The following is a 26,595-nucleotide window of genomic DNA, read 5'->3' as shown; positions in this document are numbered from 1 at the left end:
GGAGCTTTTTTTTCCAATCATCCTTATGAAATACATAGTTCTAAAGGCAATATTACCTATGATAATTGTTTTCTCTAGCCTGTGATACAAATCATAGATAAAAACTGTAATGGCCGGCTGTGGTGGCTCATGCCTGTAATCCCAGCACTTTGGGAAGCTGAGGCGGACAGATCATGAGATCAGGAGTTCAAGACCAGCCTGGCCAATATGGTGAAATCCCATCTCTACTAAAAGAATACAAAAATTATCTGAGTGCGGTGGCATGTGCCTGTAGTCCCAGCTACTTGGAAGACTGAGGCAGGAGAATCACTTGGACCAGGCAGGTGGAGGTTGCAGTGAGCTGAGATCATGCCACTGCACTCCAGCCCGGGCAACAGAGTGAGACTCCGTCATAAAAAAAAAAAAAAAGCTGTAATAAAACATAACCTAAAAACAGGTTTCTAAAGGTTAATTCCAGATTCAATATGCTTTGTCTGTTAACATATAAATCCCAAAATGGCTTAAACTAAAATTTTTATCTTATTAAAACTGAATCTGGGTAAAGGACATTCAGGTGCTTCCTTTCTCAACTTTTCTGTGGGGTTTAAAAATTAGGAAATAAAAATGTTGAGGAGAATGGTAAAATCAACATAAAACCTAACTTATTACTATCATGATTAGTAGAATAATATTATTCCAAGTATACATTTACCATGAGCCTTTTACCCACAGACACACCACTAATAAAACCATCCACATAAATCCAGGTAAAGAGCATACAGTAGTCATGGCATTACTCTAGTAGATTTACAGATATAAAATTTTGCAAACTATAAATGGGGGAGGGTAAGTTCCTTAAAAATAAAGGGGAAAAGCAAATTTTAAAAGAATTTTTAAACAAAAATAAGACATATTGAATATAGTACTTTAACAGCCACTAAACACTATATTCGCTTTTCTCAGTAACTTTTTCATGGATGTATGCATGTGTTACCAATTTTGAGAAAACTCCATAGTGTTTAGGTATCTAACTAAATTATTACAATCTTAATTCAAAATGGTTTCAAGTCCATTTATGTAAAAAAAGACAGGAGGTATCATTACTAAGCATACTAGCATTAACAAGTATGCTAGAAACACTAAAAAACATTTTCTAATACATTTAAATCAAGCTGAAACAAGAGTGAACGACTAATAGCCAAACCTTGAGCTATAAGAGGTCTGGTTTCTCAGTAAGCTCAAGGACCTGTCCTTCCCATCCTTGAGCTTACTGAGAAACCAGACCTCTGACCTCTACTTACACCTCTTCATTTCTCGCTAAGCCTGTTTGGACTTGGTAAAGTCGATTTGAACTTGGAGAAGGAGCTCACCTTTAGGTAGGTCCTCCCCAGTCTGACACAGTGAATAAGGTGGTACAATGGCTCTATCTCCCTTTTCATTATAAGGAAACCCAGGATACAGTGGGTCTTGATAAAGGCTCAATGTCTGAGGCAAAGGCATCAAGGGCTGGTTAACTGCCTGTATTGACACAGGAACTGGAGAGGGTGTTAAATGAGCTTGGGATACAGCAGAATCAGGTCCAGTGGTCAAAGTCTGTGTCACTGACAAAACAGGAATTTGAGCAGGAACACCTACAAAAGAGAAGAAAAGGAATCAAAAATCACAAAAGGTGAAAATAATTCTCTACAAATATGCTTACATTATCCTATAAAGAATACTGTATAACTGATACAGCCAATCCAAGGTGATACCTTTAATATCAACCAAGGGCCCCCCTGGACACAAAGGAAGAAATATGCCCAGGACACAAGCTTTGAGTCAATGTCTTCTAATAGTAATGTGTAGGAGATGGGGCAGGCAGGTCAAGGGGTTCATTATGAGGCCATAAAGAACTGGCCCATGGAGAAAGCATTAACTGGTGCCAGTTAGTGCTGAGCAACCAAAGCAACCAGCTCAAACACCATGCTCCTGAGATTATGAAGGCATATGTCAGATGAATACAACCCCAAATGAACATGGTCTTTCCACACTGGAAGGAGGGCAAAGCAGAGTATCACAGAAAGCTCTGTGAGGCTCCACATACCTAACCCTGCTCGGAGGTCAAACTTGCACTCAAGAATTTGTACTAAAAAGGCATTTGTTGGTTGGCTGGCTAGATTTTCGAAACCCTTCTCTAACCTGTTGGTCCAAAAGTTGTAGGTTCACTTGGCCAGGCTGGCACAGTGGCTGGTAAAGAAGGCACCGCAGGAGTTAGATGTACCTCTGGAGAAACTAGAAGGGGAGCTGGATTTGACAAAGACACATGTTCTGCTGGCTTCTTCAAGAAAGGGGTGAGTGGGGGAAGAAAGAAAAAGACAAGAGGTCATTTTGCTTTACACTAATTCTAACCACCAGATATATCTTGAGTTGCCTGCTTTTTATACAAATGAAGTACAAATAGCCCTTATAGTCTTAGAAAAGAAAAACATACAGTAGCTAAAGATAATATGCAAACAAATTTGATCCTAACCAAGGGTTGCCTACCAATGAGGATTGTAGTTTTTAATAGAGACAAGGTTTCACCATGTTGCCCAGGCTAGTCTCAAAACCCTTGGGCTCAAGCGATCTGCCTGCCTTGGCGTCCCAAAGTGCTGGAATTACAGGCGTGAGCCACCGCACCTATCCACTAGCAGAGTTAAATACAACACAATACTTTTAAGGCAAGTGAGCAAAATCATTGAAATCTTGAAATTCATGATTATTATAAAAACTTCTCATACAACTATATGCTTTCTTACTGATATGAAGAATGTTGGTTGAAAGGCATTTAACATTTAACTTTCTCTACTCTTGTATTAGATTAAGAACTAAAATATCTGCTAGAACAGTTTCTTCATCATGCAATGTGTAAATTGGTATTTTTTTAATGTGTATTTTTCAAACCTTTCAATCAGTATATTCCCTCCCAAATAATTACTAATGATGAAGACAGCTCTTTCAAGTTTTGAAATAAAGAAGAAATAGTTTCTCTTCAAAAATCTTACTTTCCAGCAAATTCATCAAAGTAATACAGTGTCAAATATAATAACAAATATAAATATATTCAAAATCAATTCAAAAGAATGCTCTCAATGTGCAGAAAATGACGGTTATTTTTATAACATTCCATAAATTTCGAGAACATTCTAGACTAACATCAGAATAAATTTAAAAATCATAACCACACCAAAACTGTGATGCCAGAAAAAATTCTCCCATTTCCCATATTAGAATCTTTTCTATTTTTAAATGATCCTATATAGAGAGCAAAGAAACCCAAACAGTGGAGCATTCAATGTCAAATACAACAATACACTTACTTGTTCTGCAGGAGAAGAGCACTCTAACTTCTTTGACTTTGATGGTGATGAAACTGTTGTATATTTATCATCGGTAATATTCTTTGGAAGCCAAAAAGAAGCAAAGTTTTAGCAAAGAAGCAGAGACCCGCATTCTGGAATAATTGATGGCTTCCTTTTAAAACTCACCCTACCTACATCTGACAGAACCCTCTCACCACTGAGTATTTCTTCCAATTATATCTTATTTTCAACAGGTAGGCTAACTTTGCCTGCACATCTTTATTATATCAAACTACTGGGCAGTTTTCACTGGAGGCAAGGCTTCAAACAGTATGCGCTTGTCCTTTAAAAATATCACTCTAGAGAGAATAAAAGCTACTTTCTTTTTTTTGAGATGGAGTTTAGCTCTTGTTGCCCAGGCTGGAGTGAAATGGTGCCATCGGCTCACCGCAACCTCCACCTCCCAGGTTCAAGCGATTCTCCTGCCTCAGCCTCCTGACAGCTGAGATTACAAGCATGCGCCAGTATGCCCGGCTACTTTTGTATTTTTAGTAGAGACGGGGTTTCTCCATGTTGATGAGGCTGGTCTCGAACTTCCTGACCTCAAGTGATCCGCAAACCTCGGCCTCCCAAAGTGCTGGGATTACAGGTGTGAGCCACCATGCCTGGCTAAAAGCTACTTTCTAAAAATTCAGGCAGGGTACCCTAATGTACCTTGAAGAAATTGTTAGGTCAGGCACGGTGACTCACACCTATAATCCCAGCACTTCGGGAGGCTGAGGCAGGCAGATCACAAGGTCAGGAGATTGAGACCATCCTGGCCAACATGGTGAAACTCTGTCTCTACTAAAAATACAAAAATTAGGTGTGCATGCCTGTAATCCCAGCTATTTGGGAGGTTGAGGCAGGAGAATCACTTGAACTACGGAGTCGGAGGTTGCAGCGAGCCAAGATTGCACCACTGCACTCCAGCCTAGAAACAGAGTGAGAGTTTGTCTCAAAAAAAGAAATTGTTGTACTTGTGAGTGACTTCTCAATCCCCATCATCTTTTCCCTGCTTTTCTACGTTCCTAATACACAGCTATAAAATTCTGAATTACCTTCTTCCACTTCTTCCTACTATACTATCACAGTATAAAGAAAAAAGAAAAGATGCAAGTAGTGTTTAAAACTTTTACCTCCAATGTGCTTGGTTCGGGTTTTTTATCCAAGTGACTATGTCCATGAATGGAGTCTGTAGCAGATCAAGATAAAAAAAGACATTATGGTTTATTATTCTGATTGATGTCTGAATACAGAAAAACAAAATACAAAGACTTCTAGAAGAAAACAAAAGTACTATTTGAACCACGTTTAGTCACTGAACACGTAGTTTTTAGAATAACATTCAATATGCTTTAGCTTGAGTCAACGCTTCTCTACAACATTCAAAATATGTGACATTAGATAACTACTTCAACTACTTAAAAAGTGTTCTTTTCCAAATATATTACATTAAGCCAGTCATCTAAAGAGATCTCTACTATCTGCTTTCGAATGATAAGATAATTTACCTTTGTCTTTTCGTTCTTCTGTATCCATTCTCCGCCTACTTCCTTTTCTATCACTTACATGTGATGATTTTCTCTGGACACACTGGTTGCTACTCTGAGAAGCTGACTGACTGACTGATGAGCTCTTTAAAATGAACAAAACACAACATTTTGTGTTAAAGATTGACCCACAAATACATGAACAAATCCTGTAATTAATCTTATTCTTCAGACTTCTAAAAGATCTCAAAATTCACAGCCCTGTATTTTTGAACTGAAAGATGGAATGTAGGGTCCATAATTAAATGATACACTCTAGATTAATAGTCTTATCACTAAGTCAAAAGGATTAAGCAATCAGATTTCAGTCTAGATTAGTAGACTTAATCTTCATATCCCTATTTCAGGAAGCCACCATGACCAAACCTTTACCCTGCAACTTTTCTTTACAAAAACACCACCATCTTCTGTGCCAACTTTCCAAAAATGCCATTGTAGAGCCATATTTGTTTGGTGGGGAGTTGGGGAGAACCTAAGTACAAATTAGCAGATACAGTGCACTAGGATTCTTATCACTGAAATGCTTACTGACTGTCAGCAAATCACTTAAACTCTGCAGTAGATCAGGGACTGAAATAAGTCAGGTTTTTAAGCTAAATTATCACTAAAGGTTCTAGGTTCCTATTTTAGCATTCTAAATAAATGTTCCATAAGCTAAGAGGAGGATCTCAGCCTTCTCTAGCAGGAGTTTTCTAAAAAACAAATCTGAGTCATTATCAAAAGCAATCTATATCAAACTCCTTAGTCTAACAACTGTGAGTATGCAAGACCCCATTCTTAACAAGAAAGAAATTTCACAATCTGTCCCCACATTAAAGTTGTACTTTTACAATACACTAACTGAAAAATGCAAAAAGGTATGAATATAAGCTTAAGCCATTTGTAGTTATTTATATAACACACATGACATGAGAGATAAATGTACTTAGCACATAAACAATGCTTATTTCCATATAAATTTGGGCACTTCCAATTATTACTAAATGGATTCAGGTACTTCTTCCAATAATTTCTAAACTCCAACACCTGTGCCAGATTAAACTGCAATTCCAGATCAGCTGTTTTCAACTGAGCTACTTCTAAAACCTCTAAAGAAGTCCACAGAGACCAGAAGACAGACTGAGTGTGTGGGGCTTTAATGTTTTATAGCAGTATACTGGGTAGCCACCTATAACACTCCATTGTTTATTTAATCTACTCTTAAGAGAAAAAGTGTCCAGCCACCATTCTGGATCATAGGTCATTTGGGTACAACTTACCAAGATGTAAATGATCACAGGCACAGGCTCCCAGACATGAGAATGAATTAGGTACCCTCTCCTCTGTGCTGCCAACAAACCCAACTCACAGAGCATATACTTCATTCTACATGACAAGTTTTCCCTTCTGACTTCCCAAAAAGAGTTAAGAAACCTGAAGGTAGAGAACACTTCTTTCATCATAGAAGCATCCACCACAGCCCAGTGCCTGATACACGGAGAAAGGACAAAGCCACGGGATGACATGTGCTACCACCTCCAACAGCAAACACCCTGAAAGACAGCTGTCAAACGGGCTCCCTAATATTATACATGTATCTTGTAATGGATTAACTAAATCGTGAACCTCTACTACCTAGTACTTTTGCTAACAAATTAGGTTCTAGTTCAAAAGAAAACACTAAACACTACAACTGAACAAACCAGTTTACTCGCCTCAACTGTCTTACCAACTTTTTAGTAATATCTCTAGACCACCTATTCCTCAAGAAAAATGTGAAAAGGAAAAATAAGAAAAATGTGAAAAAATGTGATCTTTAAAGTATGTTTCAGTTTAAAAATTATTAGTTTACCATTGGGAACTATGGTTTAATATAAAAACTATATTAAGAGAAACTTCTATACAGTAACTGTTAAAATGTCTTTTCATACATACGGAAAGGGCTGGGAAAGCCTGTTCATCTCTGTTCTGAATCTCATAGAGTAAACGAGATTCTTCTATAGCTTGCTTCTCTCTGCGCTCTTCTGGGGAAAGGCCGAAATAGTTAGATTCTCGACTTGCGTGATCAAAATCTTCAACTCTTTCACGATCAAGTTTTCTGTCAAATAAAACATTCTTATCAGAAAAAAAAAAAAAAGACACACTGTACTGAATACCTAAAATAAAATGATCTATTTTGCAATACAAACATTTTACTAATTTAGCTACCCTGACATTTTAGAACTTTTGGCAGCCTGGTTAATAAATGTTGAGCAAATGGAAGCTCCTGTAGCATCAGCCTACCTTACAGAGAGTCAAGAAGACAAACTTAACAATGGAAGGTAGAGGGGGAAAGAAAAAAAAACATTTCCAAATGATAGAAAAATGAGTGAGGTTATTTCTTTTCATCAGAAAGAAATGTAAGCACTATATATACTTGTTATACCATATTCCAATATTTTCATTAAGAATTCTCAAAACAAAGGGAAAGTTATTAGTTTAGGTCTCAAAAGCATTCTCATTTTCTGTTCTAAGTAAAGGGGAATGGTCCAATGACCATTTTAGAACTGACACTTTAGAACTGACATTTTAGTTCAGTGGGCCATCTTCCCACTTGTTTATGACACCACCAAGGGAGACAGCGAGCCAAAAAAGAAAAACTAAAACATGTCAGGCTGGATGCCAAGTGCATAGATAAGACTGCTGTCATTTCAACATAATTTTGGCCAAAAAAGGATGACAAGAAATTCATTATAGAGTTTAGTGCCCTATAATGCAACCCTAATGTATGATATGGGTTACAATTATTAAAGGCAGTAGGAATACTATTTCAATCATGTCTAACAATTCTTCAAAAGTGGAAAATGAAAATCTAAAACCTCTAAGAAAAATACTTTGTCACAGTACAAAGAAATATATATTATCCTCCTCAACAGAATAGAGCACTATGATACCATCTGATTTTTTTTGCCTCTGAAATAAGTAATAGCCATAATAGCCATTTCATGTCCTTACATAGTCCCACTTATAATCACACTCTTAATTACAACAGGACAGATGTCAACCCCAATGGTACTAATGAAAACAGGCAGGGTAGCAAATCTGGACTCTCAAAAATTTTAGACCAATCCTTCCCAAATCCTACTGGTAAAAAATTTTGAAGAGAACTCAGCAACTGTCAAGAGTATCTGGAAAATTAGCACTACCTTACCACTATCTCCTATGACCCAAAAAAAAAAAAATGACCACTACTGTATGGCCTTCATCTCATCCTCACCTACCACACAGAAGCTACTACTTTCTATTTTCATCTAGCTTGAAGACAGATGTTCAGTCACAGTATCTTCTGGATACCCACATTAATGAAAGCATATATGACAATCTTGCTTGATTTTTTTTGTTATATTTGTGTTTCTTCCAAAGGAAGAGGCAGTATCAAGAGAAAAACACTGGAAAAAGTAAGAGGCCATGAAAATCTCATATCCAGCACTACAGTTCTCTTTTGCTCTATAACTAGAAGAAATTCAAAAGTGATGTGGTAAAGATTAGAAACAAAGTGAAGATGAACTCTACTGGGCTTAAATCAATGGGATTGTTAGCTATAAAATCCTAAAACTTGACTAGGTTTTTTAATGATCTTAAATATTCAACAAAACCTTTAAATCTGTTTTAATACATTAGTAAAATTCTCTCACACACACACAGTGGAGAAGGCATACTAAACTAATGACAAACTGCAAATACCACTATGTTCTAATGTAATTAGTCACAACGTCAAAAATACCTCTCAAGTTTCATGTCTATGTATTACTTACCACTGCCTTGTCACATACCATCAAGTGTTTTTATATAGCAAGTAACAAATATAGCTAACAGAGAAAAAAGGATCTTAGTAAGATATGCTTCTCTATAACACAGTATTAAAAATACTGTTGATTAAAAGTATTACTGGTAAGAGGTATCTGTCTGAGCACTGCACCAGTTCATAGGCGATTAGAATCAACACCAGAAACAATGGATTATATATTCAGTTTATTATAAACAAGTTTATTTAAATTCATTTTATAGTCTGTATTTTCTTTTATAATCTTTAAATCATTAAGAGTACCCTTGTGTTCAAGGAAAAAGAATGTTGCTTTTCTATCGAAAAATAAGAATGTTATTAAACAATTAATTTCAGCCTATGACCTTCCTATAGTTACTTTCTATTTTTAGGTTTCCAAAGTTAACATTCAAGATAAGTTACTATCTTAGATACTTTTCGTGCACTGAGTAAACTACCACCAGAGGCTACCGGAGTTTGGTCAATGTCCAAACAACAAACTTCAGCCATAACTAGTTGATTAGTGGCATTAATTCTGTTTGGGAGAGGTAATGTAACAGATTAGAATCATTGCTATTTGTTATGAATTGAAGTATATTTCTCAAAAAGATGCGTTCATGTTCCTAATCTCTAGTACCTGTGCACATGACCTTATTTAGAAATAGGGTCTTCTCAGATGTAATCAAGTTAAGATGAGGTCATAATGAATAGGGTAGGACTTAAACCCAGCATGACTAATGTCCTTATGAGAAAAGACAGACACAGACACATGGGGAGAACACCATATGATGATGGAAGCGGAGAACGGAGTGATGCACCAACAAGTCAAAGAACCTCAAGAACTGCAGTCAACTCCAGAAGTAGGAGATAAGCATGGAACAGATTCTCCCCTAGAGCCTTCGGAGAGAGCATGGCCCTTGCAACAACTTGATTTCAGACTTCTAGCATCCAGAAGTGTGCAAAAAATAAATTTCTGTTGTTTTAAGCTAACCAGTTTGTGGTAGTTTGTTACAACAGCCCCAAGAAACTAATATTGATAAATGACGGCTTAAGAACCTACAATTCTGTCTTGAAGATGCTACATAAAACATCTTTTTTTCTTTCTTTTTAAGACTAGCCAACTACAGTAGTGGAAGGGGTGACAGAGTAGAACCAGGAGTTTGATCTGTAACTGACTGTGATCAATCAACTGAGATAACTCACAACCTTCACACCAGCCTATACATGTTTAGTGACAAAATGTTAAGTGTATTCACAAGAAAGGGAACACCCAAATGCCAGAAATAAAGGAACTAAAGACCAGAGGGTTAGCAAGCACATAAGCTGATGCTACAGCTCTTCAGGCAATTGACAGTGCTTGAATGGGAAAGATACTGGTCATAGTCACCTATGAAGACTCCATTGGAAACACGGCCATGTTTGCATGATGAAGACAGTTTTAACATAAGACACAGTACCTCTCAAATAAAGCCCTTCCTAAGGGCTATAAAATTACTCAACAAAAAGGGTAGACTAGGGAAAAATTAAAACCCACATAGCAGAGGAAAATTATGAACCTAGAAGTTCATCTGTCTCTGGATATTTAGTCAGAATGCTGATATTCATAATTTCAGACCTAAAATTGTAGCCCCCAGTCGGTATTAAGAGACATTACCACAATTGAAACTTACCAGAACAAAGTAAACCAACAATTTTGGGCTGCTTTAAGTTTTTGTACAAATGGGAGTATCCTCACCTCCCAAGGAATTGGGAATGCAATCTGGAATCCAGTATTTACCATATTACAAGCCACCAGTAAATAATTAAGTGCCAGAATAGGATTGGGCTAGAATAAGATTTCCTAAACCATTTGAAAAAATTACTAAAACATAAAGGTCTTGCTATGTATATTTCCTGGGTTTGTTCGAAGAGAATTATAAAGAATTGCGATCCTCACATGATGTTTATCCAAAATGCCTTTAATACTAATCTAGGGACAAGTATACGAATAAAAAGTTAAAATTATTTAAATGCACATAATGTGACAAATGTAACAAATGCCTCTTACTTGATTTCTTTACTTCTCTTGCATTCAAGAAGGTTACCTTATGATCTGTGAGGGTGTCCGGCTAAGATTTTTGTGCTCACTGGAGAATTTCTGAGACTGTGACCCTGAAGAATGACTAGAGAATGCATGTTGTCTTACTCCTGAAGGATGCTGCAGTCGAGGAGGTAGTGCTGATGGGGCTTTTATTGGCTTGCTTGGATTCTTTGGCCCTCTGTAATCCATATCTATGATAAGAACCCAAAAGCATATCATAATATTCATAATTCTGTATTATAAACAACCCCAAGTACCATCATCCCAATCCCAAAGGAATGATAGCTTGATGTGCTCCTACCAGAATGGAAATTTTGTCCAGAAGTAGAAGGTTTTTTCATCTTCTTCCCTGACACTGTGTTCCAGCTTTCTGGGGGAGGTGCTTTGAGGTTCTTTGATGTGTGCCTTCAAAGAGGGAAAGACTTGTGATAGCTTAAAATACCTTAGTAAGAATACTTAAATACTCTGCATTTTTATTTTCAGCCTATATAACAATTTCCAGTTTTATTTCTTACATTAAAAACAAATTAGAATTTAAGTACAAACAGCCTTTAGCAATCCAGATGTAATTCTAATTAAATGAAATGATATAAATCAAAAGCCTATATTCTAATTTTAAAAAAAGAGGCCTAAATCACAATTTAAGCAAAAGTTAAATAAATACGGAATGACTTATTCTGTTAGATATAATAATGGTACTGTAGTTAAGGCAGGAAAAGAAGTCTTTATACTGTTAGAGGCACATATAAACATCTACTGGAGAAATGGTGTGATGTTTGAATCGCCCTCAACATATGCCAATTTCATTTAATTTTTTAAAAAAGTGTTAGGGAAAATAGACTAGAAAATATTGCCAAATGCTTGAGTTGCTAAAAATGGGTGCTGAATTATATTGGGATTCAAAAATTGCAGTGTTGGTTATATTAGGGTTTTGTTTTTTTTTTTTGAGACAGAGTCTTGCTCTGTCACCCAGGCTGGAGTGCAATGGTGTGATCTCAGCTCACTGCAACCTCCACCTCCCAGGTTCAAGCAATTCTTCTGCCTCAGCCTCCCAAAGAGCTGGGACTACAGGCGCATGCTGCCATGTCCAGCTAATTTTTTGTATTTTAGTAGAAAGAGGGTTTCACCATGTTGCCCAGGCTGGTCGCAAACTCCTGAGCTCAAACAATCTGCCTGCCTCAGCCTCCCAAAGAGCTGGGATTACAGGCATGGGAAACTGCGCCCAGCCTGGGATTCTATTCTTAATTTGTGTAGGTTTAAATTTTTCCAGTAAAGTTTAAGGTGTGACTTACTACCTTTTTCTCTAATAAAGGCCAGCAGCAACTGAAACAAAGGTGCTCTATAACATAAGCCAACAATATTTTACTACTCCATCTGACAAACACTGACTGAATACTAACTACATGCAATGCAGTACTGAATGAATTTAAAATGAATCCCTCCAAAGCTCCCATATTACAATCTAGTCAATTTTTTGAATGGCCTTTGTGCACAATGGCACATTTTAAACAGTAAGTAACAAAAGAATTTTCATTTAATGTCTGACAATGTGCAAAATCCTAATTTGCACATTTAGTACTTTTTTAGAAGTCAGAACAAATATACTTTTATTTATCTATTTATTTATTTTTGAAACAGAGTCTAGCTCTATTGCCAGGCTGGAGTGCAGTGGCCTGACCTCGGCTCACTGCAACCTCCGCCTCCCAGGTTCAAGCTTGCCTCAGCCTCCCTGGTAGCTGGGCTTATAGGCACACACTGCCGCACCTAGCTAATTTTTTATTTTTTATTTTTAGTAGAGACGGGGTTTCAGCATGTTGGCCAGGATGGTCTCAATCTCCTGACCTTGTGATCCACCCACCTCAACCTCCCAAAGTGCTGGGATTATATACAGGCATCAGCCACCACACCTGGCCCAAATATATTTTCTATACACAGACAGTATCTTTCATTAAATTTGCAAATACAGAGGGTCATTTTAAAATGCTCATGATTAGGCTAAATGGAAGAAGCAGTAATTTTTTTTTTCTTTTTTTTTTATTTCTTTTTGAATTAGAGACAGGGTTTCACTATGTTGGCCAGGCTGGTCTCAAACTCCTGATCTTGTGATCCGCCTGCCTCGGCCTCCCAAAGTGCTGGGATTAAAGGCGTGAGCCACCGTGCCCGACCAAGAAGCAGTAAATGTCTTAGCTGAAAATTAGTACATACTTCTTTCCCAGTTCTTCAACCAAAACTGGTCCATTCTCAGAATGAACTCCTTGAACATCTGCATTCAAAAATTTTCCATTGTGATCCAACCTAACCTGTTAAAAATTCCAGAAGTGAAAAAAAAAAAACATCAGTCATCTGCTTCCTTTGCATTAATCTTCAGTTTTTTCTTTTTTGGGGTTTTTGTTTTGAGACAAGGTATTGCTATGTCACCCAGGCTGGAGTGCAGTGGCACACTCTCGGCTCACTGCAACCTCTACCTCCCTGGTTCAAGCCTGGGATTATCCTGTCTCAGCCTCCCAAGTAGCTGGGATTACAGGCATGTACCACCACCCTCAGCTAAGGTGTTTTTTTTTTTTTGTATTTTTAGCAGAGACATAGTTTCACCATGTTGGCCAGGCTGGTCTCAAACTCCTGACCTCAAGTGATCTGCCTGCCTCAACTTCCCAAAGTGCTGGGATTACAGACGTGAGCCACCTCGCCCAGCCAGTTTTTTTTTAATTTAGTCTTTAATTAAACAGAAAATAAAGTTTATCAGTAAAAACGAAGTATAAGTTCAAAAAGGTCTACAATAAAATCCATCTCCTTAACCTCTCAGACCTCCCTGTCTCCTACCTAAAAGAAAAAATAACTTTTCTTCTCTGTCCTTCTAAATTTTTTTCTAAACTAATTTTCTAAATTATTCAAAAAGTAGGCGCACAGTATGTTAAGGCTCTAAACAAAAGAGATAACGTGTCCTGGTTATGAAGGCAGGGCTGTGGTCCCACACACCCCAGGCTTCCAGGCCTGGCTTTTCCACTTACCGGCAATATGACCTTGGGCAAGTTATTTTTCTCTCCCTTCAGTTTCCTCATAATGCAAAATGGAGCTAATAATAGTACCTACATCATAGAACTCATGGAGATGGAATGAGAGTGCACAGGATACACATAAAGGATACCAACTTGCACACAGCAACCACTCTACAAATGACAGCAACTATTATTATCTTCCCATTTTTCCTATATTAAAAATGTGCAACTGTGATCTTTTTTTATCCCTAAAAATAGATCCATTAACTGTTGCCTAGCATACAATTAGTATTACCCAACGGTAAATCCATGATAAAAGAGTAATAAGCCTAAGGTTTCTTCCTATCGGTAATCTGCCCACATTGAATTGTGCACCTGCCAAGTACGACATACAGGACAATGCTTTAAGCAACCTCCCACTTTTAGTAGTAAATCAAAGTCCTCAATCTGATATTTCATTCTTCATCAGTCCAATAGACATTTTTCCTCCAAAAGTCTCAAAATAAAAAATTTTTTCTGAACTTAGTTTTTAATCAAAAGTTTGAACTACACGTAACTTCAGTAAACAAAAGTCACCTTAGAGTCAGTCACCTCAGTTTCTCAAAATTTTAATGAAATGTTATCCAAATAAAATAGTCAAGTAGTAGAGATGGAAATTAAAATACTCTAAAAAGGAAAAAAAATTTAAAAAAAAATTAAAGTATGTGCTTTACTATCTACTTTATCAAAAACCTACTTTACCAAAAGCAATTTTAACCTCAAAGGAAATATGCTTGATTTAAAATAAATAACACAACTTTAGTGATACAGCATAAGCCATATTCTCTTCTCTGTTGAGAAGGGTAGGGAGAGAGGCCTTTAAACCCTGGATTTAATCTCCTTTGTTCTCTTTCAAGTTTTCCCAGTCAATGTAGTAAAAGCTTCCGCAATTCCCTTCTACAATTAGAGCAGACAATCCCATAACACAGTACCTGAATGAATCACGCTCTCTTCTTCCTCATCTTTAAATACCCAGAATCAGAACTATTAAAGGTACTGAAGATAAAGTCCATTGTTAATGTCCCAGATAAAATCCTGGCTAATCAGATGATTTCACATAAACCAATTTATCACATAATATGATAATATTATAATAATATTATGATTTAAAGTAAATGAGTGTTTCCTCCATAAGTCAAGAAGAAATGTTTGCCAATGACTGTTTTAAAATAGTCTTTTTAAAAGGCAACACTTTTTGATGAAAATAATTTCTGATGAGAATTAACTTCCACATAACATCATCTGTGTATGTGGGGGGTTTTGTTTTTGAAATAGCAATATTTTCCCGTAAACAAAGAAGAAAAAAAAAAACAAGAAAAGAGACCCTGTAAAGCATCTTACCTAGGGTTTCTTCTGCCTAAGCATTACTGACACTTTGGACTAGGTATTCTTTGTTAGTAGGAGATGAGGGAGGCTGTCCTGTACATTGTAGAATGTTTGGCCACAGGTTTGGCCTCTACCCACTAGATGTCAGTAGCACACTCCCAGTTGTGACAATAAAAATGGGGGGCGGGGGGCGCATTTAACAACCAAATTAAGAAACAACTGATTTTAATCTAACTTTTTCCTTTAACAATCGGTTACTCAAACCCAGGGCAGGTGCTTATCCAAATTAATTGGCAAAAACTCCTCTGTGGTTCACTTTCCTTAGTCCAACAGTAAACATTATATATGTATTGAAATCTCCCAACATGATTTTCATAAACAAAACTAAATGGCCTATAAAGTCAATATTCAATCAATTTCAGTCTATTTTAACAAAAATACCTAAATATCTGAAATGTTATTGTTACATCTTTGAACCAAGTAATACCAAATGCTAAATTATTTTTAAAGATCATGTGATGGATGCCACGGTTTTGGATACATACAATTTGGCAATGTATTCAAATAAATCAAAAAGCTGAATACTTGTAAACTACTAAAATGTATATACATGATAAATATATTCTGAAATCCCAAATTAACACATTCACACCTCAGCTGTTTTATCGGTTCCTATTAGAAAAAATAAAGTTTCAAGTAAAATCTCTTCTTTTACACAAGTCACTTACTTGACATTTGTCTCCAACTTCATACTGTAAGCCAGCAGCAATGGAATAATCACGTTTCTGCTGAGCTGGTTAAAAAAAAAAATTCAGTAGAATATAAAGTTGACTTATTTTCAAGTGCTACAAAGCAAATTTATGGAAAATGCAGATTTTTAACTCACCTTGTTTAGACTTCAGCCAAATTTCATATTCTACATTTCTATAGACTGCGGGATTGAGTGACTTAAGAACCTTTCTAGACAAACGCAGGCTAGTAGAGTTCCCATTGTTCTTCAGCTGCTAAACAAACAAAGTCAGGAAGTCCAATCAACACATAAGTGCTTTTAAAACATTTTTGTCTAAGATACATGTAAGAGTAAAGTCAAATGAATAAAAGAAACTTGAAAAACTTAAGAAGTCACCAAATAAATTTCTTAGTAGATGATTCTAACTTGACTGAAATGTATCAGAAAAAAGAAAAAACTTAAAACTTTAAATTTATATGCTTAAAGAACTAGTTAAAACCACTTTAAAAAAAAAAATACCTCATCCCCTGACAAAGGTTTAAATCCATTCACATCAGCAGCAGCAGTTTTACTCCTATAAAGAAAGATAACCATAATTAGGAGCAGAAAAAGATATTTGCATGTAATTACCTTCTAATCTCATCTAAAAGTCTTCAAAGTCAGAACTATGCTCCAAAATGTCAGAACTATATTCCAGTGAGTTCATACAAGTTTTAGTATAAGTGTATCTGTATATAAAAGGGTGTATGTAAGTAAATATGTGTATATTAGATGTCAAAGACATCAGTAATTCTAACTGGCTCAGTAATCAATAAGAAAACAAAAATAAACTGTGAAATATGGGTGGGTAGAAGAACTGAATTTACAAAACAATGTAAAAACTTCCTTTCAATATACACGAGGCCCCATTTTAAAAAAAAATACTCTATTTACAACTAAACTATCTATTGGCAGATTTAACAACACTTTTATTAAAAATACTCTACATTAAATAATATTCAGCACAATGAAAGCACCATTATCAGCCCTTTGAATTCACTGCCACATACATATCTACACATTCATATACTCAGTAAGTACTTGAGTGTCTACTATGTGCCATGCAGTATACACAGCTGGCCCGTGAATGACAAGTTTGAACTTTGTAGGTCTGCTTACACATTTTTTTCAACCAAAAGCAGTTTGAAAATACAGTATTCTCAGGATCTGACACCCAAGTATACAGAGGGCCAACTCTTCATATAAACAGGTTCACAGGACCCACTGCAGGACTTGAATATGCACAGATTGTGGTATACTCAAGAGTCCCAAATCCCCTGGGACGACTGTAGTATTAGGTACTAGGGTCTAGCATTTAAGAGAACAAAAACTCTGCCCACATGAAATGTACAATCTGGTGACAACAGATTAAAAACTACACAAGTAATTAGTATGTTAAATGCTGATAACCAATATGAGGGGAAAAAAAAGTAGGGGAAAAAAATGAGTGTTGGGATGTAGGCTGATAAAAGTTTAGCTCTGTGTCCCCAACCAAAATCTCATCTTGAATTGTAATACTCTCCACATGTCAAGGGCAAGACCAGGTAGAGATAACTGAATCATGGCAGTGGTTCCCCCATGCCGTTCTCATGATAGTGAATTCTCACAAGATCTGATGATTTTATAAGAAAGAGGCCACAGTGGTTCACGCCTGTAACTCCAGCATTTTGGGAGGCTAAGGCGGGTGGATCACATAAGGTCAGGAGTTCAAGACCAGCCTGACCAACATGGTGAAACCCCATTTCCATTAAAAATACAAAATCAGACAAGCATGGTGGTGCACACCTGTAATCCCAGCTACTTGGGAGGCTGAGGTAGGAGAACTGCTTGAACCAGGGAGGTGGAGGTTGCAGTGAGGCGAGATGGTGCCATTGCACTCCAGCCTGGGAAACAAAAGCAAAACTCCATCTCAAAAAAAAAAAAGCAAGAGGCTTACCCCTTCGCTGGCACTCATTCTGTCTCCTGCTGCCCTGTGAAGAGATGCCTTCTGCCATGGTTCTAAGTTTCCTGAGGCCTCCTCAGCCATGCGGAGCTATGAGTCAATTAAACCTCTTTCTTTTATAAATTACCCAGTCATGGCTATTTATTCATAGAAGCATAAGAAGGAACACATAGCCTCAAATAAAAAAACAGGATAAGGAAAGGCCTTCCTGAGATGTCTTTTTGAATAAAGAAGGGTGGTGAGAAAGTAAGCCATATGACTACTTAGTATTCCAGGCAGAAAATAGCACGAGCAAAGATTCTGAGGTGGACAAAGGGTTACTAAGGCTGGAACAGAGTGATGACAGGGCAAGGGGAGATGGGGCGAGAGAGTCTCCAACTTGGACCCACATATACTCTTCTGTCCTACAAATCCTCCTTACTGAATCAGTTTCTAGTTTTCAGTCCCTAGGTCTACACCCTTAAACGCGGCAATATTTAAGAGACCCTCAGTGAAAAGAATAACCGGCACAAGACTAGAAGTACATCCTTGGTCTTCCCTCCTTATTACTACACTATGCCTATCTACCTGTCATGGTTATGTAGCATTTTTCTTCCCTAATGGCAGCCCTGTCCTACCTAAGTCAGAAATGACCAAGTGAAAAGAAATTTTAAGGCCAGGTACAGTGACTCACGCCTATAATCCCAGCACTGTGGGAGAGCAAGGCATGCAGATCACCTGAGGTTGGGAGTTCATGACCAGCCTGACCAACATGGAGAAACCCCATCTCTACTAAAAATACAAAATTAGCTGGGTGCGGTGGCGCAGGCCTGTAATCCCAGCTACTGAGGAGGCTGAGGCAGGAGGTGGAGGTTGTAGTGAGTCAAGATCATACCACTGCACTCCAGCGTGGGCAACAAGAATGAAACTCGGTCTCAAAAAAAACAATTTTTTTAATAATGCAATGAAAAGGTAATCCACATTCCAAGAACTATAATAGTACAGTATAAAAAGAAAAACTAAACACAATAGTGAGCACATCTTCTTACATACCCGTTGTACCTTCTCTGGTAAACTTCTCCAGCTTGTCAGCCCCTACTCTATACTTCATCTGCCAACTGCCATACAAGACCCAGTTGTTTCTAATACCATTAACACCTGCAGCAACCAAAGGGCATGTGCTAGAAGTTCCCCAACCCCAATTGCAGGTAATAAATTGTAACAAGCTAGTCATTCTCTCTTCCAGTGTCCCCCATGCTCAACGACATGGTGCTTAATGAAAACCATAGAGCAAAATTTCTATCTGTGCAAAATCAGTCTATCCCAGAATTAAATTTACAATGGCAGACACTGATTCAAGTTAGAAAGAAATGGTGGCCAAATTTTCAATCAGGATCAGAAAATTTTAATTCAATAAAAACCTGGAATTACAAATCAAGAAACATATATATTTTTAAATTATTTTTATAATAAAGAATTAGATATCCTAAGGCTTAAGTTCCATTTCTATCTCTACTGTCACAGAGTATAACATACCAAGTACGATCCTTTCATACTCTGATACAAGAATATATACTTTTAGCTTCAAAAAGAATATAATAAGGTTGGTCCTTACAAATGACAGAGTAAACATCTTAACTGATAACTAATATACTGGATACCATATCTAGGACCTAGGCTATGTACTTTATATGCTATCTCAGATTTAATCTCATGAATTGTCCCTTTTGAGGAAATACTGATTATATTCTAATTTTAGAGTACTGGAATTGAGGTTTCTTAGACAATTTAAGTTACTTGCCCCAGGTCAAGTCAAGTTAGCAGGAAGCTATGATTGAAACCAGAGCCCAACCTCTTAAACACTACCTTATACCTCTTGTGTGAAAAAGAAAGCTAAGCCTCAGAAACTCAATGTTGAAATGTATTTACTCACAACCTACACAGAGGCATCATCCAGAGGGGTTCACATACTCATAGCCCCATTTTGGAACTTTCATTATCTAAAATGAGGCACTATGTAAGGACGAAAACAATAAAAGAAAGTGAAGGAAATCAAAACGGCCATTTTATTTCATTACTGGGTATGTGAACAATTGACAAGTTAACTTACTTTAAAATTTTACAATACACACACGTATAGCTAGAACGAATCTATTCTACAAATACTTATCTATACTGCACAGGTGTAGATTCTCATCAACCAAAAACACCAACTTTCAAAACGAACAGTCCCATAATAGAAATTAGGTAAAATTAGTGGCAGGGATAAAGCAAATTCTGCACATTGCTATATTTTATGAATACCATTAACACCTCAATATATGTATGCAAAGACATTTACTGAAATGTAAAGACATTTACTTAAATGTTTCCTTTTATGGCATTAGAAAGATATTTTAGGATTTCATTCTTACTCGCAACTGTCATCCTCCGAATCTGATATTTCACTGTTGTCTTCATCAGCTACTTCCAAAGTATCTAGTCCCATGACAATTTTACTAACATCAGTTTTAAATACCTTCTCATACAGCAATTCATAAAGGAGAGCTGCAATTAATGAGAGACAGATTTTCTAACATTAACTACAAGCAATTTTTTAAAAACAGAAACAGACCATAACCTTTTAACTTTCTATTGCTCAGGCTTTTATAATCCTGACTAGGTATCTGCAAAATCTTATGGTCAATAACATAATTTAATCAGAAAGTTACCTGGGCTACAACTAAAATTTCTGTAAGTACAATTAAGTAGTTTAAAATAATCACAAAACACAGTGCCATTTTTAAAACTAACACCATCACAAAAAGGTATCACAACTGTGAAACAAGTATGACAATGGGAAAAGCCAAAATACATATACTGAGCAATTATTACTGCCACATTCCACATACTTGATGGTAAGCACCTGTATATATCCTCATGTTTAATCCCAGCACAGTGAAGCATTATTCTGATTGTACAGATAAGGAAACTGAGACTTAAGGATGTCATACAACACACCCAATCTTAAGAAACTTAGATAAAAAACAATAAGCAGCATTAAGATTGCTAGAAAGAGGAACATAATATGGTACATACTAGCTGACAAGTCAGAAGACTTGGATGCTAGTCTCAGCTTTCCCACTAATTGTAACCTTGGACAAGCACTTCTCAGGTTTCTACAGAAAGGATGTTTGACTACATAAACTAGCTCCAGATTTTAATTTTATATAAGGAACTAAAAAAGAAGCTGTTACAAAATATACTCTCAGCAGCCACTGAAAGAAAGAAGCATATTTAGATACTCTGTGGCTTTAAATAAAGTAAAATTTTAAAACTCCAGTCCTGAATATAGGGAAATATATTTTAACAAAAATTCAAAAATACATGGATTTTAGGACTCTCATTTGGTGTTATTACAATGAGCTTTAAGAAAACAAATGTACTGGCCTGGCGCAGTGGCTCACGCCTGTAATCCCAGCACTTTGGGAGGCCGAGGCAGGCGGATCACGAGGTCAAGAGATCGAGACCATCTTGGCCAACGTGGTGAAACCCCGCCTCTACTAAAAATACAAAAATTAGCTAGGCATGGTGGCATGCGCCTGTATGTAGTCCCAGCTACTCGGGAGGCTAAGGCAGGAGAATTGCTTGAACCTGGGAGGTGGAAGCTGCAGTGAGCCGATAGTGCCACTGCACTCCAGCCTGGCGCCTGGCAACAAAATGAGACTGTCTCCAAAAAATAAAAAACAAATGTACTAAAAATTCATCAACAATGAGGCCAGGTGTGGAGGCTCATGCTTATTATCCCAACACTTTGGAGGCCAAGGCAGGCAGATCACTTGAGGTTAGGAGTTTAAGACAGGCTGGCCAACATGGTGAAACCCTGTCACTACACTAAAAACACAAAAATTAGCCATTGTGGTGGTACACACCTGTAATTCCAGCTACTAGGGAGGCTGAGGCAGGAGAATCACTTGAACCCAGAAGCCAGTGGTTGCAGTGAACCAAGATCACGCCACTGCACTCCAGTCTGGGTGACAGAGTGAGACCCTGTCTTAAAAAATAGCGACAAAAAAAAAAAAAACAATGGGTGTCCACCTCTAAATGAGTTCCCACAGAGACCTTCTTCTTACAGATGATCTTTGTTCCAGATTCCAGGAACATGAGTTGCAGCCCTCATATCACCCAAACCATAGGCACTTAAAAGCACAGGAAAGACAAGCTCTAGGAGTTATCTTTTCCAAAGCTGAAATATCCAGATTGTAACAAGCTAGGAGAGGGAGAAGAAACAGTCCAAGGTATAGAGGCCATACTTTCATATCTTACAATGGACTGATTTTTTAAAATAGTGTATTACACGTATCTTTACTGGTTACCACTAGCTTAAGAGCAGAGAAAAAAGCTGTCACTTGCTTTATATGACTGATCTGTGCTGTGTCAGAACGGATGATATAACAGAAACTGGTAGGGTCACTGCTCTGCTATAGCAGTTAATTCTCAAACAGAATACGGGCAAGGGGAACTCATACACCCAGGAAACATCTCGCAAAATCTGGAGATATTTCTGGTTGTCACAATGGGAAAGAGAGTATGTTACTGACATCCGCTAGGTAGAAACCAAGGATGCTACTTAACATCCTAAAATTCAAAAGAGAGCCCTAAAACAGGATTATCTGGCCCAAAATGTCAATAGTGCCAAGGTTCAAAATGCTGCCCTGGAGCCAAATACAATCAAATGTTTATTTGCTCAGTCATTTGGATTTTCAAGCTATAAACTAACAGTTTTAAAGATGGATATAAATCTTTATTACTGAAATTATTGCAGCAAAAAAAACTTGGTATTTACAAGTCAAACTCTAGCCACAAGCTCCCTTTCCTCCAATTTTTCTCCTTTTTTTTTTGGTTTTGTTTGGGTTTGAGACAAGGTCTCACTTTGTTGCCCAAAATGGAGTGTAGTGGCACAATCATAGCTCACTGCAGCCTTGACTTCCAGGGCTCAAGTGATCCCCCACCTCAGCCTCCCAAGTAGTTGGGACCACAGGTCTGCGCCACCATGCTCAGCTACCTTTCCTCCTATTGCAACAAGTTTTTATTATAGTATTAATATTCTTATAATTTAATGTTCTTTGACATATCTTTTATATTACAACAGAATAGAATTATTTGCTCTGATTTGTTTCTATTAAGACTGTGTAAGTTTAGGAATATAATTTCCCATATAAACACAAGGTGATACTTACACTGACACATAGCAGAGCTTTCTTTATACTTTATGGGATACACAATATCATAATGATTTCCATTTGAAAAACACAGTAATACCTGAAAAAGAAAAAGACACATTTCAGACCCTCATATATATGACATTTACATAGCAAAGTATGTCTCCAATACCTCTGAATTACTAGATCATTTCCAAACAGAACATGAGTATTTTAGGAGTAGCCTAAAGCTCCAATGTTGTCAAGCTACAGTACATCCATATGCTAAAATGTTATAGAAGCATTAAATTTAAAAATTCAAAATGATTTCTGGAAATGTTTATAGGATCACTAAAAAACAAAAACAATATATGAAACCATGCTTTCAACTACTTAAAGAACAAGAAAATTTAAAAACTGTAAGAAAATATTACAAACCTTATTAATTCTAACCTCTAACAAGCAAAATCAAAGATAAATTTTTTTGGCTTCTTTACAGTTTTAATTATTTTCTAAATCATCACTTATACAAAGAAAAATGCACACTGATTTTGTTTAGAATATAACATATTTCAAAACTTGTTTTGAAAAAGTCAGATCCCTTAGGAAGTCCCAGAAACCCAAAAACCTTTATAGCCGTAGTATTTCACTCAATTTCCCTCTAACTTATCACCACTAGCATGGTGGCGCACAAGTCACTTCAATTTGGCCTTCATGATTCCAAAATAGCTAATTAAGACAAAAATTCTCTTATAATAAGTCTGCTGATATTTCTTTCTTTCTAGGCTTCACAAAATTTTTCAGTTGCTTCTGCTTTATGACAGATAATGCAATGACACCCTTGTGAGTAAAATTTATAATAGGGAAATGTATATGATTACTAAAGTATTCCTGGATGTAATAGCAGAACCAAATTATTTTCACAAGTTATTTTACTACTTAATATTTATACTGACAAAAAACTGTAATAGTCTATTTCATCATATATATTAATGTCTCATAATTCTTTTCAGTGTTTCTACTAAAATGTTGTAAAAGGGTTAAATACAGTAATTTGTGGGGACAAAAAATTACAGAATAATATGACTAAGTGATGATTAATAGGAATTGTTAAGAAATCAGAATACCATAACCTTACTACAGAAATGTTTCAAAAAAAATCATTCAGAATTATAGCTTATGAGATCATGGTAGCAATTCAGTGGTTCTTTTACTTAAATACTTTACAACACTTTGAAAAATTCTTACCTTTTCAGGAAAATTATTTTCAGTTACTTGTGAAGGAGAAACATTTGGTTCCCGATAAATTATAAAATCTTTCCTGAAAATAACAATTAAAAATTATTTATAATGGATTATACTTCATGAATTTAAATTTAATCTTTCATTCATTCATCAAGGGCCTATACATGACAGGCAATGTCCCAACCACTGGAGATACAAAAGACAATAATGAAATAACTAGGTTGTAAAACACCTATATAAAAGTAACTTTTCTAACATATAAAATTTCAAATATAATTTGTATATATATAAAATTTCAGATATAATTCTAAAAGGAGACTTCAAAATCAAAGAAATTTTGAAGATGAAGTTTAAACACTCTGAAAAGAAACAACAAAGTATTTACCTGCTACTCTATTATATGGCAAAAAAGTACCAAAATTGAATACACGTTGATCCCAAATCTAAAACGCCAAAATCCAAAATGCTCCAAAATCTAAAACTTTTAAGCACCAACATGACACTCAAAGGAAATGCTCATTGGAGCATTTTGGATTTCAGATTTTCAAATTAGGGATGCTCAACTGGGTAAGTGTAATGTAACTATTCCAAAATCAAAAAAAATCAAAATCCAAAAAGTTCTGGTCTCAACCATTTCAGATAAGGAATACTCAATTTGTAACATGGTATTTTACTATGGTTCTAGTGACCATTCAATGCCACTGGCCCTGAGAAAGTAGGAAATCATTTCTCTATAAGGTTGCTAAGTGATATCTTACAAAACATAGACTGTAAAAATTTGTGTACCCTTTTCCAAAAGTATTTTGAGAATTAAAATTTCTGAACTAACATACCTAATTTCAAATTTTAATTGATGTGATTAAAAAAATTTAGAAAAGATGCTTCATAACCAAAGTACAAAAGGGCTTTGCTATTTTAACATTTTTAATATAATAGAATATAATTTCCCACTGGTTTCATTTACTTTTACTTATGTTATTACAGTGTTTACCTGTACATAAGAGAAAGGGCACTTATTTCCACTTGTCCTACCCATTCCTGTATTGAAGAAAAAAAGATGGCATGTAAGTGTCTCACACTTTTTGTATTACATTTTATATTTCTATACATACCTTTATACAGCAGACCTAATGAGCTATGAAAGCTCATTATTAGTATTATGAATATTATAAAATCGGTTATATAAAACAGACCACAATATGTGGTAAAACGCAGTCTAAGTCTCTGCTGCAAAAAAAAAAAACAAAAAACAATAACAGCATGAAATGACAGTTCCTATTGGTGTGGCAAGACCACAGCACGGCATCTGTAAGTTGAGAACCTTTTTTTTTTTTTGAGATGGAATTTCATTCTTTTTGCCCAGGCTAGACCGACCGAGATGGCACAATCTCAGCTTACTGCAACCTCCAAGTCCCAGGTTCAAGCAATTCTCCTGCCTCAGCCTCCTGAGTAGCTGGGATTACAGGCATGTGCCACCACACCCGGCTAATTTTTCATTTTTAGTAGAGACAGGGTTTCTCCATCTTGGTCAGGCTGATCTCAAACTCCCAACCTCAGGTGATCCTCCCATCTCAGCCTCCCAAAGTGCTGGGATTACAGGCATGAGCCACAGCTCCAGACCCTAGTTGAGAACTTATTGAAAGCAAGGGCTATCCTCCAGCCTAGCCCCCAGGAGAGAGCCTGGCACATGGTTTAAGCTCAGGAAATGAAATATTCAATAGAAGCAGAGAATCAGGAAGTACAAAAAAGGGCAGAAGGTCTCTTCAGCGTAAATGAAGGTACAAAAGAGAGCAGTGTCTTAGCAATCATTCTGAAAACAAGGAAAATTCTACACTCCTTAGAAAAGTCACTTAAAGCCTTTCTGAAAGGCAAATGGCCAGTATATTTCAAAATTTAATATGTCCCATATACCCTTTGACCCAGCAATTCAACTTCTATAAATCTATCATAAAGAAATATTTCATGTCTACAAAAGTGTATGTAAAATAATGATGTCACTGGGAGTTGTTTGTAATAGTGTTAAACCAAAAAAAGAAAACAGAAAAAAAAGCCCCTAAGATTCCCACAAAATAGTAAAATAATTCATGTTTCATCCACACTATAGAATATCTTGCATTCACTGAAAAGAATGAGGTATAACCATATGAAATGACCTAGAAAAATCACTCAAGTTTTAAAAGTAAATCACGGTAAAATAATCCTATTTGTGAAAAACAAACAAAAAGGCATATATATTGGTAAATACATGCACACACATAGAAAGGGGATGGGGAGAATACATCCTAAATTGGCAATAGAGACAGGAAAGTTAACATGATGAAAAATAAAGAATATTCACCCTTAATTCTATAGACATGTATATTTTAA

The 26,595-nt window shown here is 36.4% G+C and overlaps 1 protein-coding gene across 2 annotated transcripts in view; it reads right to left on the bottom strand.

Moving 5' to 3' along the window:
- The window catches only part of OTUD4 (OTU deubiquitinase 4), a 48,231-nt gene that overhangs the window by 6,950 nt on the left and 14,686 nt on the right, over positions 1-26,595 (bottom strand). The window contains exons 4-19 of one of the 2 annotated variants that reach the window (XM_012453990.2): positions 25,220-25,266; positions 24,232-24,304; positions 23,023-23,104; positions 20,218-20,350; positions 16,363-16,417; positions 16,000-16,117; positions 15,842-15,906; positions 12,958-13,052; positions 11,054-11,157; positions 10,757-10,943; positions 6,806-6,968; positions 4,853-4,976; positions 4,478-4,533; positions 3,318-3,398; positions 2,158-2,296; positions 1,350-1,610 (exon numbers count right to left, since the gene is read on the bottom strand). In XM_012453990.2, coding sequence (XP_012309413.2) covers positions 1,350-1,610; positions 2,158-2,296; positions 3,318-3,398; positions 4,478-4,533; positions 4,853-4,976; positions 6,806-6,968; positions 10,757-10,943; positions 11,054-11,157; positions 12,958-13,052; positions 15,842-15,906; positions 16,000-16,117; positions 16,363-16,417; positions 20,218-20,350; positions 23,023-23,104; positions 24,232-24,304; positions 25,220-25,266 — 1,783 coding nt within the window. The remainder of the gene's footprint in view (positions 1-1,349; positions 1,611-2,157; positions 2,297-3,317; positions 3,399-4,477; positions 4,534-4,852; positions 4,977-6,805; positions 6,969-10,756; positions 10,944-11,053; positions 11,158-12,957; positions 13,053-15,841; positions 15,907-15,999; positions 16,118-16,362; positions 16,418-20,217; positions 20,351-23,022; positions 23,105-24,231; positions 24,305-25,219; positions 25,267-26,595) is intronic. The other variant, XM_012453989.2, reaches the window with a different exon arrangement.

Source organism: Aotus nancymaae, unplaced genomic scaffold (assembly GCF_030222135.1).
Source record: "Aotus nancymaae isolate 86718 unplaced genomic scaffold, 86718_ANA_hifiasm-v0.15.2.pri h1tg000033l, whole genome shotgun sequence".
NCBI lineage: Eukaryota > Metazoa > Chordata > Mammalia > Primates > Aotidae > Aotus > Aotus nancymaae.
The sequence above is the reverse complement of the archived record's forward strand: the minus strand, read 5'-3'. Positions and strand labels throughout refer to the sequence as shown.